This window comes from Juglans regia, chromosome 6, assembly GCF_001411555.2.
Source record: "Juglans regia cultivar Chandler chromosome 6, Walnut 2.0, whole genome shotgun sequence".
Taxonomy (NCBI): Eukaryota; Viridiplantae; Streptophyta; class Magnoliopsida; order Fagales; family Juglandaceae; genus Juglans; species Juglans regia.
Genome location: NC_049906.1, coordinates 34,106,089 through 34,122,573, shown reverse-complemented (window position 1 = coordinate 34,122,573; position 16,485 = coordinate 34,106,089). Strand labels below are relative to the sequence as shown.

Here is a 16,485-nt window from a genome sequence, read left to right as displayed (position 1 = left end):
TCTACGGTGAAACAAGGCTTGTGCTTTTGCATCCATATACCTTCTCCATTCCAACAAAACAATCAAACCCACAGAGAAAAGGAAGAAACATGGCAAAAGAAGAAGATCAAAAGTTATGCTTTCTCCTTTGTCACTAACTCCTACATGGACACAAAGATGCTCATCAATCAATACTTTCATCTACCATTTTCCCAATGGATAACTTCCCTCAGGTGGGGGCCTCCATATGCGAATCATGCTTCAATTTTAAATTCAGAATCTGAACCACTTTGATGCAAAAAGATGATCCTAGCAAATCACAACCCTCGATACTGACCAATATATCTGCCTTTTCTAGAGTCTCTTCTTTTAAAATGGGCAAGTTTCATGAAACACAACAAAGATAAAGATAAGAAAAAGAGAAATGATAGTTGAAATCGTGCGTCGCGCAATCATTTTGAAAAATGTGAATAAATACGAGATTTACATGAAAAAAATAAATTTTTTAATAGTAGATTCCACTTTTTTTCTAAATGACTGTACGGTTCTTGTGGACTCTACGACTGTATGTAACATTACTCGAAGAAAAAACAGAACAAAAACAAAAGCTTCTCAAAAGCTAGGGAATGATTTCATTCATTGTTGGGTCTCTAAAATATATATACTTTGCGTTACTATAAAGCAGTTATACCGATTGATTCTTTAAATATTTACAAGATAGAAAAGAAAAAAGAAAAAAAGGACATTAATCTATAAACTACTTTTGTTAAAGATTACAAAGATAGTAACATATAGTAAGTAACTCTAATTTTCTAGTGATGAATCTCTCATTTAGTTTGAGAGAGAGAATTTTCTCTGCAGATGCATGCCAATATTACTTCACCTCAGACCATGCAAACTCCTCCTCATGCATGACGCAAGATCATAACTCAAATGGGTTCTTTATTTTGGTGACATTTGATGCATCTTTGGTCTTATTTGAGGGTTTGCAAGAATTGAATCCACAAGGGTCAGCCTCAATCAGCAGTTGAACCACCTCTTTCATGGTTGGGCGAAGTGCTGGGGCCTTGTAGGTACAACGAATGGCAATACGAAGAACTTGGATCATCTCATCCTTGAATGACCCTGATAATCGATTGTCTAAAACCTCCATGGCTCCTTCTTTGGTGTCCACTTTGTTTGAGACCCAATATATGATATTCTTGCCCTCTCCAAACTCTAGCTCTACTGGCTTCTTCCCAGTTATCAGTTCCATTAGAACTACTCCAAAACTGTAGACATCACACTTTGTTGTTGCTTTAGATGAATATGCATATTCTGCCACAAACATCAATTAAATTCATGAATGAAACCTTTGGTGATAAGTTTGATGCTTAGAGTTAAACAAATGGCAAAACTAAATTGAAAGCACAAGTGCCAAATTGAAACTATGACATTGGAAGAATCCTTAAGCTCTCTTGCTTGACACCCTTAATTAAGTTTGGATAAGAATTTGAAAGGACTTTGACCCAGTCGAATCGCATTCTTGTAAAGTTGCCTAGAAAATTACCTGGTGCTAGATAGCCATAAGTCCCTGCAATTACGGTAGTGGTAGAATCCTTCCCTCCTCTTGCTTGTAAAACCTTGGCTATGCCAAAATCTGCAACCTTGGGCTGGTAATTGACATCTAGAAGGATATTGGTTGACTTGATGTCTCTGTGAATGATAGGAGGCAGCAGATCATGGTGGAGGTACGCCAAACCCTGTGCAATGCCTAGCGCAATCTGATGGCGAGTAGGCCAATCCAAATGAATCCACCCTTTGTGAAGGGCATCCCAAAGATTACCATTCGGCATATACTCGTAAACCAGCAAACTGCAATCCAAACTTGAGAAATAGCAGTACAACTTGACTATGTTTTTGTGCCTTATACTTCCAAGAGTATCGACCTCAGTTTTCAGCTCCCTGTCTAGGAACAATTGATCCTCTGGAGCTGTTTCTTTAGTTTTTTTACTCCAAAGTCTCTTCACTGCAACAACTTCTCCACTGCTCAACTCAATCTTATACACTGTCCCAGATCCTCCCTGTCCCACGATGTTTTTGTCCACCATGGCTTCGATGACCTCATGTTGGTTGAAACTTATTCGATGGAAGCTTTTTACATCATATGAGAAGAATGATGAAGAAACCATCTCAACATGTTCTATCATAGCCCTCTCTTGACTAAACCTGCGTTTTAGGAAAAGGAGAGCTCCAAGAACAATGAGAACAACCGAAACTCCAATTGGCCAGATAGAATTTACTTTCTTTCTGTTCTGAACTTTTGAACAAATGGGGAAGCTTTGATCTGAGGAATTAACATAGACTAACACACACAGACCTGGGTTGCCAGAGAAGCTTTCTACCAACCCTCCTTTTATTAGCGAGATTGGAATTGGACCAGAAAGCGAATTGTTTGAAAAGTTGATGGAGTTGGGTAACAATTCAGAGAGGCTTTCTGGGATATTTCCAATCAGCTGGTTGTTCGAGAGATCAAGAACATTGAGAGATCTTAGCAAAGAAAGAGAGTCTGGAATGGAAGATGTGAGCATGTTTCCTTGTAGTAGCAACAAATTTAGCTTTCTCAAATTGCCAATTTCAGAAGGTATTGGACCAGATAGTAGATTATTACTCAGATCAATCTTCACCAGATTGGTTGCTTGAGAGATTCCAGAAGGTAGAACACCTGAAATCCTGTTGCCCTGAATGAATAGTTCTGACAAGTTTCTAGCATTTCCAACTGTGTCAGCAAGGATACCATCTAAATTATTGTAACCCAAGTCAATGATTGAGACACGGGGAAGACTTAGAAGTCCTTCAGGAATGGACCCCTCCAGATGGTTATGACTAACTCGAAATCGAAGAAGAGACACACATTTTGAGTAATGTTCAGGTAACCTTCCAGAGAAATTATTTTCAAGAACAAGAAAGTAAACCAATTTACCTCCTTTGCAAATCTCCTTAGGTAAAGGACCAGAAAGTCGGTTTTCCGACAGGTCCAAGACAATCATTTGTGATGATTGCCCTAGATTTCGTGGAACTTCCCCCATCAGAAAATTGCCATAAAGTGATAAACTGGTCAAGGATGTGGAGCTTTCAATTGCACCTGGAATTTCTCCTGTAAGGCTGTTGTTGTAAAGATGTAGGACTCGGAGCTTGGGAAGAAGACAAATGGATTCTGGGATATTTCCTGTCAATTTATTGACAGACATGTCCAAATCTGTGAGCTTTGTTAGATTTCCAAGCTCCTCAGGTATATTTCCTACAAGTTCGTTGTAGTAGAGTTCAAGTTGCAGCAAATTCTTCAGCAATCCTAGCTCTGCTGGAATTTGACCCACGAGGTAATTCCCACTCAGTTCAAGATCAACGAGGGATGTCATGTCTCCTATTGCTTTTGGGATCGTACCATGCAACATGCATGTTGTCAAGACCATGATTCTAAGACTCGTCAGCCTGGAAATATTCTCTGGGAGTTCCCACAAATGGAAACCCTGGTTTTCATTGAAGTTAAGCACCTGCAGATTGGTAAGGTTAACGATCGAAATGGGGAAGTTGCCCTTAAAGAGATTGTACGACAAATCAAGTATCCTCAGAGATTTCATCGGTGAGAAATCAGGAAGAACTCCTGATTGATACAGGTGACTCGTGTTCAGCTCTTCCAAGAGGGTGCAGTTGGCTATGCTGACAGGAAAGTCGTCGGAGAATTTGTTCAGGCCAAGACGGAGCACACGCAACTTTGGCAAGTACGAGCATACATCTGTTGGGAATGTACCCGAAAGTAACCAACCAGAGAAATCAAGCTTGACAACATAACCTTGATCATCACAGCTAACTCCATTGAAGTTGCAGTAAGCTTTTTCTCTCGAGACATCCCAGTTGGACAAGAAGGAGCTTCCGGAGACAGACTCTTTCATCAAGGTGAAGAATTGAGACTGGTTAGTATTGATTGCATGAGAAAGACAAAAGAGTGAAATAAGCAACCCGAGAAGGAAGATAAAGACAATAGATCGAGGAGCCATTTGAGAAAGCTGTAATTAGAGGGAGAGAGAGGTCCAGGGTGTGAAGGTGGTTGTTGCAAGGAAGAAGGCGAGGAAGAAAACAAGTATATAAGTGGAATGATTGAGGGGATCATTGGTTGCAATGGCAATAAGCCTTGATGATGACAAAGGAGTTTCGTGCAGTAGTACTAATCGGAATTCAGAAAGAGAGAAATAAAGAAAGGTGCCCATCTTTGCATAAAGAGGCTTTATGAGTTTATACTCCACTAACTTCTATAAAGAATATATCATCACCATATTCATATACACAAACATATATACATATAAATATACATATATATATATATACAAGTATTTTATATATGCTGATCATAAATGAAAAAATCCAAATAAACTCCACTAAATTCTTGTAGAGAATATGTAAATTATGAAAAATTCTTTCTCATCAGCTACTATTCATCATTCCACACCTTATGAAAAACAATTCTATATCCTATGAAAAATATTCACACCTTATGAAAAAGCTATAAGTGTGGGGTGTGAGAGTGAATAGTGGCTGATACATAGTAAATCTCGTGAATTATTTATACTTATTTTTTGAAAATATAAGCAAAATCATATAAGTTATTTGATGTAATGAAAATCATATATAAGATTTTGTTTGATTTATTAAAAACCATATAATTTATTCGTTTCCATCGAGATTTTAGGCTATAAAGCATTAGATATGGATGGGAATCTTGTTGGATATATAGGAGTGCTCAATGATGGAGTGCAAAGCAAAGATGCCCACTCTTCAAAAAGCAAAGGGAATTTGCTTTGGCAATCCATGATCAGGAATTTGCTCAAATTCAGACATGGCAAGTCCTCATAAGTTGCTTTTGCTTTTTTTTTACCGACATTTTCTTTTGGGTATGCTAACAAGCACCTGAATCCACAGCTCACACTAGCAAGTGTATTCTCCTTAAAAAAGAATGAATACATACATACATATATATATATATATATATATATATATGAATATAGTATTCACACAAACATAAATTATAAGTTGATGGGATATTAGGATAATTATTTTTTATTAATTTATTACAAGAAAAAGAAATATTTAGACAGATTATTTGTGATAATAATAATTATTTATGATAAAATAAATTTATTTTAACAAAAAATAATTATTTTTGATAAAAATAACTTATAGTAAAAAATTAAAAGAAATTCAAAGTTGGGGGATTTGAGGCTCGTAAGCAGCTAGCTTTCATGCTGCGAGGGGCCGCGTCCCAACGTCATCATGGCAAAGACTGTTCTCTGCATTCTTTGTATTATAATCACTTTCCATCAGATATAGAACGAAGATATTGATGCTCCTTAGAAAGTCAATCCTTCTCTCAAACCTCTCAGCACTATATATATATATATATATATATATATATACTAGCGGTTGGGCAATGTGCGAGGCACATTTGCCCAGTTGAAAAATAACTTATTTTGTAAAATATAAATATATTTTGGGTTAAAAAAAAAATGTAATCATAAGTAAAATAAGTAATATATAGAGAATTTTTTATGAACTCAATTTCTGCACCTAACAAGTGAAAAGAGATATGGAGAATTTTTGTGATAGTGATAGTACTTCACTGCATAAATCGAAGCAATCCAACCGAAGAAAAAAAAATGAGAAGTGGTAAAATGAAGGGTTGGATTTAAATCTTAAAAATTTTAATGTACCAGCAGCAGCCTCGTCCTTCAAAAAACAACACATGTAGACATCATATCCTTAGATATGATTTGGATCGATGTATTAATAGTAGTGACATGGTTTGTGAATAGTAATATATAAAATTATTTGGATTAAGATGTTTTATTTGATTTTAGAAAATGAGAGAAAAAAAGTTAAAATAAAAATATTATAAAAGTTAAAATATTATTGGAAAATAATTTTTTAATGTAGTTTTTGTTTTAAAATTTAAAAAATTTATATTTAAGAAAATTGTAATGATTAGATTAACAAATTAAAAAATATTTTATATTTAAATAATATTTTAAAAAATATATAAAAATTTCTGAAAACTTAAGAATCTATTAATCTCTTCCTCAAACTCAATAATTTTGTTTGGGAAGAGATAGATTGTCAATTCCCTCCTGACCCAATGATGTTGTAAATTTTTTATTTTTTTAAAAATGTTTATGATGATTAAAAAAATACATGAAAAAAAGAAAAGAAAAATAAAAAAATGAAATACATATTTATGACATATTTTCAGGTTACTTTTTTATTAGTTGTAGCAGTTCTCTTTAGTTAATTAAGAATATTATCATATTTAAATTATGTTAAAACTCTAATTATTTATATAGTTATACTTTTTTAAAAATATTTAACAAAATTTTATTATTTATTTAATGATGAAATATTAGTATTTTATAAATGGCTTGGTTATTTTGAAATTAGTAGTACTTGTGTAAAATCCTGTATGTCATAAGATTTTCTAAATGATAAAAAAAAGTACATTTGCCACATCTGTCAAATTGAAGAAAAAAATAAATATAATTTCAAATATTAAAATAGTCTAATGTATAAGAATAAAATTATTATTTATTTATGTTCATAATTTATTATGAAATTTAAATTATATTAAAAATTCAAATTAATTAGATAATTTTTTTTGCTTAAAAATGTGCAGTAAAATTTTATTATTTATTTAATGATAAAAAATTAGTATTTTAATTATCTATTTTATGTTAGTTTAAATCAATATTTAAACTTCTATCGTTAGATTAAATCTGAAAATTAAAGATAAAGAGTTGTAATTTAAAACCTATAAACCAATATTTTTCCCCACCTTTCATTTCTCCCTCTCTTTCATTCCCCACGCACGATTGTGGTATTACGTCGCACATTGACATTCACACGGACGAACCTAAAAAGAAACAAAAAAACAAAACAAACGTGAAAAAAAGAAAAAAACCTCTTTACTGTTCATTACTGTTATACTGTTTAGGAATATGCGAAAAAAAAAATCACACAGCCTCTTTACTGTTCATTACTGTTGATTAACAATAATAGGATAGCCTCTTTTAAGATATAGACAGATATATATATATATATATATAAATTGAAATTAATTTTAAGTGTATGATAGAATATTTATATTTTAATTATCTATTTTATATTAGTTTAAATCAATATTTAAACTTCTACCGTTAGATTAAATTTGAAAATTAAAAATGATATACCACTTTTAGTATTACTCTATAAAAGTCTAAATAACTTAAATAAAAATCTAAAAAATACTTATCACACAAATTTGATCCAATCAATTCAATTATATATACTTGCTTTTACAAATTCTAATACAATCACTAAAAATTCAAGAATTATAAATAAGAATTACATAACAATCCAACTATAAAGCAAGCATTTGACAGAAGTAATAATTTATTTTACTCTTTAGATGAATACAAAAAAAAAGTCTATTTAAAGAGAGAGATAATATAAACAATTGCGGAAAAAAACATGCGAAAAAAAAAAACTTTATACTGTTCATTATTGTTGATGAACGGTAATGAAGGTAATATAAACAATTGTAAAAAAAAAAAAAAAAAAAAAAAAAAAAAAAAAAAAAAAAAAAAAAAAAATCTACACTGTTCATTACTGTTGATGAACAGTGACATCAACAGTAATAAACAGTACATGTATAGCCACTTTTAAGTATAGGCGCCTCTTGAGGCGCAGATATCTTTCACAGGATGAATGGTATATTGAAGATTTGCTTCTCAGAGTATACTCCGAATCATATTTTTCAATATAATACCCCATATAATTTACTTAGTACTGTTCTATATTTGATGTTTCAATTTTTTTTTTCTTTTCTTTTGCGAATATAAGTGCGCACGAACAACAACATGTACATTATATAGTAAAAAAATAATATTATTATGTTGACTCATTTTGACCGCTCATATATTTAAATTTTTTTAATTTTTTTACTTATAATTAAAGAAGTAATTATTAGTATATTGATGTATTTTATTTTTATTTTTTAAAAATATTTAAATATTTTAAAAAATGAAGGAAAAAAAAGAAAAAAAGAAAAAAGTAAAATTTGTATTAGTAGGCACGCCAACTATAAAAGCTGGGTGGCACACTAGGGCTCGGTTTAGATTGAGAGTTAATCTCAATTCATTTCATCTCATCATTACAATTTTTATAATTTTTACACAAATTAAAATATAATAAATAATTCAATTTTTTTAAATCACAAAACAAGAATTCTAACAATATTTTTCAACTCTCATTTCAACTGATATTATTATCAAAACCTAACCTAGCACTGCCCTATAGTAAAATCCAACTATATATATTGAATAAATTTATATGTTACAGATATTTATTCAAGGGTTGATAATGATCTTCAATTTATTGTATGAAAGTGAGAGCAGGAAAAAGAGTTTTTACTTCAATTCCTATAGTTTCTCCTAAAATTAATTCTCAAAATATTGCATTTTCCACCTTTCTGCAAATATATTATACAATCAGCCATAAGTATTAATTAACAAAAATCAATGGTTCTAAAAATCTCAAGTATTTATCGAAATAATTTATTTCCTATGTTTATTTATTTATTTTTTGTTAGTTATTATTTTAAAGATGAATGGTAAAAGTCAAAGAAGCCAATAGGAAATTTACAAAAAAACAACTATACCCTAATAGTACTTATGACTGTGTAAGTACGTAATCAAAGTGCATTCAGCATTAATAAACTGATCCTTTCAATCTCCAATATATTTAAGTGCACGAACATCGATCATGCACAAATAGTACAATCCATCTTCATAAAAAAACATAAATTATCTTTGTGTGACATGTGTCTGTATTCAAAGGGCGATCATGAGATCCAATCTAAGTGGGAATTAAACTTTATTAAAGTAGTAAATTTTTAAGTGAGGGAGGGGATGCATAGATTAATGCTATGTAGTGGGAAAAAATATTAATACACTTTCCACCATTTTAACTAACACATATGCAAGCATTTTCCATTTTACACTCATATATAACTATCCAAACCAACACATTGCACATTCCATTTATTAAAATTAAATACGCTTAACTAATTCTAATAGAGTATTATTTTGGATAGTGAGATCTGATGAGATGAGATGAGATGGTTTTCGATAAATTGAATAAAATATTGTTAGAATATTATTTTTTAATATTATTATTGTTTTGAGATTTTAAAAAGTTAAATTGTTTATTATATTTTGTATGAAAATTTGAGAAAGTTATAATAATGAGATGAGATGGGTTGAGAGTGGTTCTGTATCCAAACGGGGCAAGATGGATGAAATATAAGTGATGTGACAAATTACAACTTTTTGATAATTTGAAGATTCAATCATGTGTTAATTTTAGTAGTTTATGGTCTAAAGTATAAAGAAATGTTACTTGAAGGGTGTAAAAAATATTTTTATGGCAAGATATATAATTGTCAATATATACAAACAATATCTTATAGAATTAGATTCATCAACATGTCATTTTTCATACAAATAATTTCCTTAAACAAATTTGATCATAAACCTAACATCAAGCCCTTTATGATTAAGAAATACTCCTCATGGTGATGATGGCTTAAGTGACAACTTCAATGTTATCAATACTATATATGTTGGCCGTACATGTTTTTTTTTAAAGAGGAGTTGAAAACAAAAATGTTAGGCTATTCATGTAAAAACAACTATGGTAGTATTGACTAAGCTGTTCTGAGATAACCTTTTAACTCTTTTTGGAATTGGTCACAACCAAGCCCAAACTTGATTGTACTCTAATATCCACCACATAAATAAAGTTTGGATAGTGTAAGGTCTCGACTCTGCCATGCCCATCTTTTAGGTTGTTTTTCTAGTCCACTCTCAAGTTGTCTTGGAAAACTTTTTGAGGCCCATCTTGGCTTAAGCCTAGCAAGCAAAAGCTTCCCTGGCCCCCAAAAACAAAATGTACTGATAGTTGCTTTTGTATAATAAGGTGGTTTTAGATATTTTATGAATAGTAATAAAAAAATAATAAAAAATTAATGATAAAATAATAAATAATAAAAAATAGATAAAAAATAATAATAAAATAATAAATAGCAGTATAGTATTCTCCACTATCCAAACTAGTCAAGTTAAGTAGTTAAAACCATTTATTCCTTTGATAACTCTACTCAAATAGTTGCAATCCTTGCTGTCTAAATAAATTTGGAAAGACTTTTGTTGTTAATGTTTCCTGTTTTTTTTTTTTTTTTGGTTTTCATTTAGCCTATCTAGTGTGTCTTTTACCAACCATAAATGTTAGGGATCGGATTCATATATTTCCAAACTTAAGCATCTTTGAGTACTGGCATTGGCTTAGCCATATGCCTATGCTATCTGAAATTTGCCAAAGATATGGAAAAACTAATCTACATTGGAATAGCAAGTATAAGTCTTCTGACTTATGAGCTATAACAGTTGTCCATATATGTAAATAAATAGTAACATAGTCATCTACTTTTTACCACTATTCACTATTATTCAATATTTTATCATTACTTTTTCATTACTTTATCACTATTATTCACAGAATACATGAGAATACAACGATACATCACTATCCAAATGTAACTTTTTAATGCTACTTTCGCGCTCTCTCTCTCTGGCCAAACATTTTCACTGCACTTCTAAGTTTTTATATGTATTAATTTCTAGGTTGTTAAATATAAGTATGAAGCTGATTTTATACATATTTTAATGCATTGTGTTTGAGAATGAAGTTAATTTAGGTTGTTACACAAATTTTATATATTTTGATATATAAGTGGTTGAAAATTATGAAAATGAAGATAAAAAAGTATTTAATAAAATAAAAAAAACAAAAAAAAAACATTAGTATATAAAAAAAATATGGCTAATCCAACATTAATAGATAGTCAAAAGCCAAAAAATGGCATATTAGCCAACTTTAGCTAAACCGATGCTAACGTTCTAAGCAGCCCAATTTATCGAGGACTCTGACTTATCTCCAAAGTTTACTTGAGGGAAAAAGTATTTCTATGATGACTTTGCATGCTCTTTTTTTAGGATGGTGATTTGGGTACATGGGTCATGTCAAGTCATAAATATTCGACTATATGAGTTAACCTTAACATGACCCGATTAATTAAATAGGTCAAGCTCTAAAACCCTGACGCAACCTATATAATTAATGGGTAACATGACATGATTCGCATAACTCATTTAATAATTTTCATGGCCCATATTATATATATTGAGAAATGAAATGAATAATTAGACTAATAATATTCTAACAATGTTTTTTTTTTAAATTTATAATATCATATATAATTTTTTTATCTCATCTAAATCCCTTTCCCATTTTGTCCTCAAGGTGCTTGCACACGTCACCTCAGCTTTGCTCGCCAAGAGGCAAGCACCATTATTCATTTCATTGCGGCGAGCATCACTACTTATTTGGTTGCTCGCCAGGATGACGAGCACTATTACTTCTTTTGTTGCTCACCGAGATGACAAACACTATTGTTCTTTGCGTTGCTTGCCAAGGGGCAAGCAATGGAGTCTTGTAATGTTTGTATTGGGACAAACATATTAATTGTGGTAATGCCTGCCTTCCATCTTCTTCCTATTGTTTACTAAAATGGCGAGCACCATTGTTTGTTGCGTTGCTCACCGTGTGGCGAGCAACAGAGTCTCATAATGCCCTGTCTAACCTACTAGCAACATCCTTCCTCCTATTACGTCGCTAGGCTAGCGAGCAAAATGCTTGCCTAACATACGAGCATCATCTTTCCTTTTATTACTTGCCGGGTTGGCTAGCGAAATGCTCGCCTAACATATGAATAACATGCTTTCTTCTTACGTTGTTCACCAAGTGACAAACACTTACATTCATGATACTTGCTACCGCTCACTTGGTAGTAAGCATTTTACACGAATTAATTATGTCAACAACAACATAAAAGAGTACGTGGATGAATCATACATCAAAAGTGAATTTTCTTTGAGTGACTAACAAAAGATACAAAACTTTTTGAAACATAAAGGTTTACATAACAAAGTTTTCCCATCCTCGATTGCTGTGGAAATATTTCTACTTTTTCTAGGAGTAAATTCCATTTACGGCTCGTTTGAACACTTAGAATATCTCATAATATTTTTAAATAACAGTGAAATGGTTTGAGTTAGATATTTTATTGAGTTTTAGAAAATAGAGAGAAAAAGTTGAATAAAATTATTAAAATGTTAAAAAATTATTTTTATTTTAAAATTGGAAAAAGTTGTATCATTTTTTTTTATTTATTTGGAAGTTTGAGAAAATTATAATGATTAGGTAATAATTATATGAAAAATTGAGAATTTGAAATTGAAAAAGATTTTTATTTTGAGTGATGTTTGGAAATGAAATATCTAATAATATATTGTTACACAAACAAGACCTTAGATCCCCTTCCTCAAGGGATAGATCCTCCATAGGAAAATTCAAGTACTTAGGTGCAAGGACAACTACCACTATGGCAGGGGCAATAGGCAATTGATATAACTCCATTATTGAAAGATTGGAAGGAAACCAAGAGTTTCCTTACACATCTTGCCATTGGCCATTTAATATTCTAAGATGTGTGGCTGTCCAAAAGTAAACTCTTATTCCTCTGTTTGGTATCTGTATATGGTTATTTACGAGGATGGTCGAAGTATTACCCAAGATTGCAGCAATTATTTATCTAAGACTGAAAATAACGGAGCCATTTTATGTAAAGGAAACATCAAATAACCTAGCATTTATCAACATACTCATTTTTTTTTATCTTTATTTTGTGTTATCCCAAATTCATACATTTATGGTTGTCCATTGTTCACTGTTGATGACATCTTGTAACCTGCACGCATGGTTTTACCCCCTAAGTGGGTTTTCGCCCTTTACTCTCCTTCATCTCATAAGGTCATCCTCACACAGAACTTATTGGCGTCTTGCCACGGGGTATGCATTCTTCCAAGACTACATCTACAACCTTGGATGTATTAATCTCAGGGATGTAACATTTTTGGTTGAGTCTTTTACTTATATTATATTGACCAACCTTGTCTATATAATTCCATTAGTATGATATAGGGATATTTTAGAGTAATGTCTTTTGCATGAACATATAACTTGATATAGAGATATGCTGGAAGCAGTGTCTTTTGTAGATGTAATAATGATTGATGGAAAAAGGAACACAAGCTTATAAATTTTAACCATTTTTCAATTACTAAAGATTTAGCAAACAAAAGCTGTTATGAAAATAATGAACATCAAAGAACAATTACTATTTCAACATTCAATCCTGAATTCAAGACAAAATTTAATAGCAAATGGTTATTCAGAACCACAAAAATATAACAAATAATGAATAAATAATCCATAGGCTTACTTGTTCATAGCATTGACATAGTTCCTACTTACATTGATTAGTAAAAATTTTGTAGTCGTTTAGGATGAGCTTCTTTCACTTTTACCGTCGCTTCATTTCTCCTTTTCTCCATTGCTCTCTTCTTTTCTTATTGGTTCATTCTCACTTTCGCTCCCACACTTTTCCTTTTATTTTCACTCGAATGTTCTCTCTTTTTCATTATAAGTTATTATGTTCCCCCTTCCTATTTATAATGACCAGATTCTTACAACTAAAGTAATTAAAATTGGTTGAGGGTTAAAACCCATGTTACCCTAGTGCCTATTCTGACAACCTAGGTCTAGGTGGAATCTCAGCATCAAAATCTTAGTTATTTCCTCTGAACATCATGTGATCCTTTATCCTCAACCGCAACCTTGTTGATAATTATCATCAGTTTTCAAAGCAAGTGTGCCGAACAGTATGCTCACCCATTGGAGCAAAGATGCTGAGCAACATATTGAGCAAGCACGCTGAGGAAGCACACTGAGCAAGCATACCAAGCAACATACTAAGCAAGCACGCCGAGCAGGCACATCAAGCAAGTATATTGAGCAAGCACACCAGGCAAGAATAAAGAGCAAGCATACCAAGCCACATACTGAGCAAGCATGTAGGATAGCACACCAAGCATGTGCACCTAGCAATCAAGTCGTGCAGCATGCTCAGTCATTCCGAGCAAGTGTGCTCAGATTCTCTTTGAGTTTTAATGCCCATATTTATTAGCCATTATGCTCAGAAAATCTCTGAACTTATTCTGAGTTCGGGTTCTGACTTTTGAAGTGGCATGTTATGCATGTAAAATAAAGATACTGATTTCAGAGATTAAAACTAATAGAGTAGTTTTTATATATCTTAATTTCAAAACTAAATTTTAATAGATAACTAATATGTTGGATATTACAATAATTGAGTTGAGTTGAAAACATGACCCGTTTTGACCCATTTCAATACATTTCATATAAATATGTTGAGTTGACCCATATATTTATTTTGACTCAATTAATAAATTTTCATATATAATACAATGATATCTAAATATAGCATTCATAACTAAAACTAGATTTATGATAAAATATTTCATAATCAATATACAAACCAATAATACATAAAAAATTAATATCCACAAGTTTCAGCACTCATATAATAGTGGTTGAACCCAAGGTTTCATGCATCATATAACTCTATATCCACTTACAAATTTTGATGATAACAAACGACTTTATATATAAAGAAGTCTCAAGTTGTCCACAAAATAGAGTCAAGGACATCAACAAATCAAGCATGAGCAAGAAGTGGACCACGCTTACAAATGAAGCTCTCAGAGTAATTTTGTACATCTCTTTCAAGATTCAAAAAATGTTTAACGCTAAAAAGTAATATTTTCTCATGAGACATCGGTCTTCATTTTTCATATGTGCATGATATGATTAAAAAATTGAATTTAAAAGATTTAAAAAATAATTGATTGTCATCTTTCACATGTGAATGATTGTAAGCTTGAATTTTGAAAAGTTGAAAAATGATTGATTGTCATATTTACATGTGCATGATATGTTTGAAAGTTTGAAATTTGAAAAGTAATAAATGCTCTTTTTGACAAATGTAAAATGTGGAAGTTTTTGTTTGAAAATTTTGAAAAGTGATTGATGCTCTTTTTAAAATGTGTAAAAGGTAGAAGTTTTTGTTTGAAAATTTGAAAAGTGAATTATTCACTTTTTGATATAGGGAAGAAGATAGAAGTTTTTGTTTGAAAATTGGAAAAAGTGAATTATTCTCTTTTTGACATATAGAAGAAGGTAGAAGTTTTTGTTTGAAAATTTTGATAACTGAATGATGTTGTCTTTGAAAATTAAAAAAAGAGAAACTTTTGTTTGAAATTTTTGAAAAATGAATGATGCTCCTTTTTGATATTTGAGTATTTTTAAATTTAAAAATGAAATCTCATATGTCTATAAATAGCTCATTTGAGATCTTAAAAAACACACATCAACTACAAGCTTTACAACACTCATTCATCAAAAGCTTTCGATCTCACTTTTCTAAGCATTTGTTCATTTTGAGAGGGACTGATATAGTTTCTGCTGTCTTGTTTTCATTTCACTTATTGAGGAGTATACTCTGATAACTTACTAAATATCAGCTCTTGTGTAAATAGAAAATGGTGTGTGCAATCCTTGTGAGTGTAGTAGGAGTTCTATAGATGTAATAGATTAATCACCATTTCTAAGGTGATTGTAAGTGTAAAAGGTGTTCTACACGAATTCTTGGAAGTAGTGTTGTTCAAAAGTGTAATATACTTCTATCTCCACTTGAAATATGTTAAATAGTGAATTTGTGGATTCTCAAGGGATACCTTGACATTTAAATAATTTTAAATTTGAAAATGAAATTTCATATGTCTATAAATAAACTCATTTGATATCTTCAAAAACACATATAAGCTACAAGCTTTAAAACACTATCAAAAGCTTTCAATCTCTATTTTCTAAGCATTGACCCTTAACACTTGTTCATTTTGAGAGAGATACAGTTTTCGTTGTACTGTTTTCATTTTACTCATTCAAGAATGTATTATGATAACTTACCCACTATTAGCTCTTGTATAAACAAAATAGTGTGTGTAATCCTTGTGGGTGTAGTAGAAGTTATATACATGGAATAGCTTAATCACCACTTTTAAGGTGATTGTAAGTGTAGAAGGTGTTCTACATGAATTCTATGAGACAATGTTGCTTAAAAATATAATATGTTTCTATCTCCACCTGAAGGAAGTTGAATAGTAGATTTGAGAATTCTCAAGAGAGAGCTTAAGACGAAAATGTAGGCAGCGGGGCTGAACCTTGTCAACTATTGAGTTTGCACTCTCCTACCATTGCTCATTATATTTACTGTTGCTTAATATTTTGCTCACATTTTATATTATGTATTTGATTTATAATTATTAATTTTTTAAAACAAACCCAATTCGCCCATTCTTGGGTTAGTCATTTGGGCAACAATTAGTATCAGAGTAAAGACTCTAT

At 31.3% G+C, this 16,485-nt stretch overlaps 1 protein-coding gene across 1 annotated transcript; it reads right to left on the bottom strand.

Moving 5' to 3' along the window:
- Positions 1 to 588: 588 nt before the first annotated feature.
- LOC108981824 (receptor protein-tyrosine kinase CEPR1-like) lies at positions 589 to 4,184 on the bottom strand. Its single transcript, XM_018953075.2, has 2 exons — positions 1,529 to 4,184; positions 589 to 1,296 (listed from the first exon to the last, which is right to left on the bottom strand). Exons 1-2 carry the CDS (start codon positions 4,014 to 4,016, stop codon positions 902 to 904), a joined length of 2,883 nt encoding a protein of 960 aa, XP_018808620.1. The 5' UTR covers positions 4,017 to 4,184; the 3' UTR covers positions 589 to 901.
- Between the last annotated feature and the right edge of the window lie 12,301 nt (positions 4,185 to 16,485).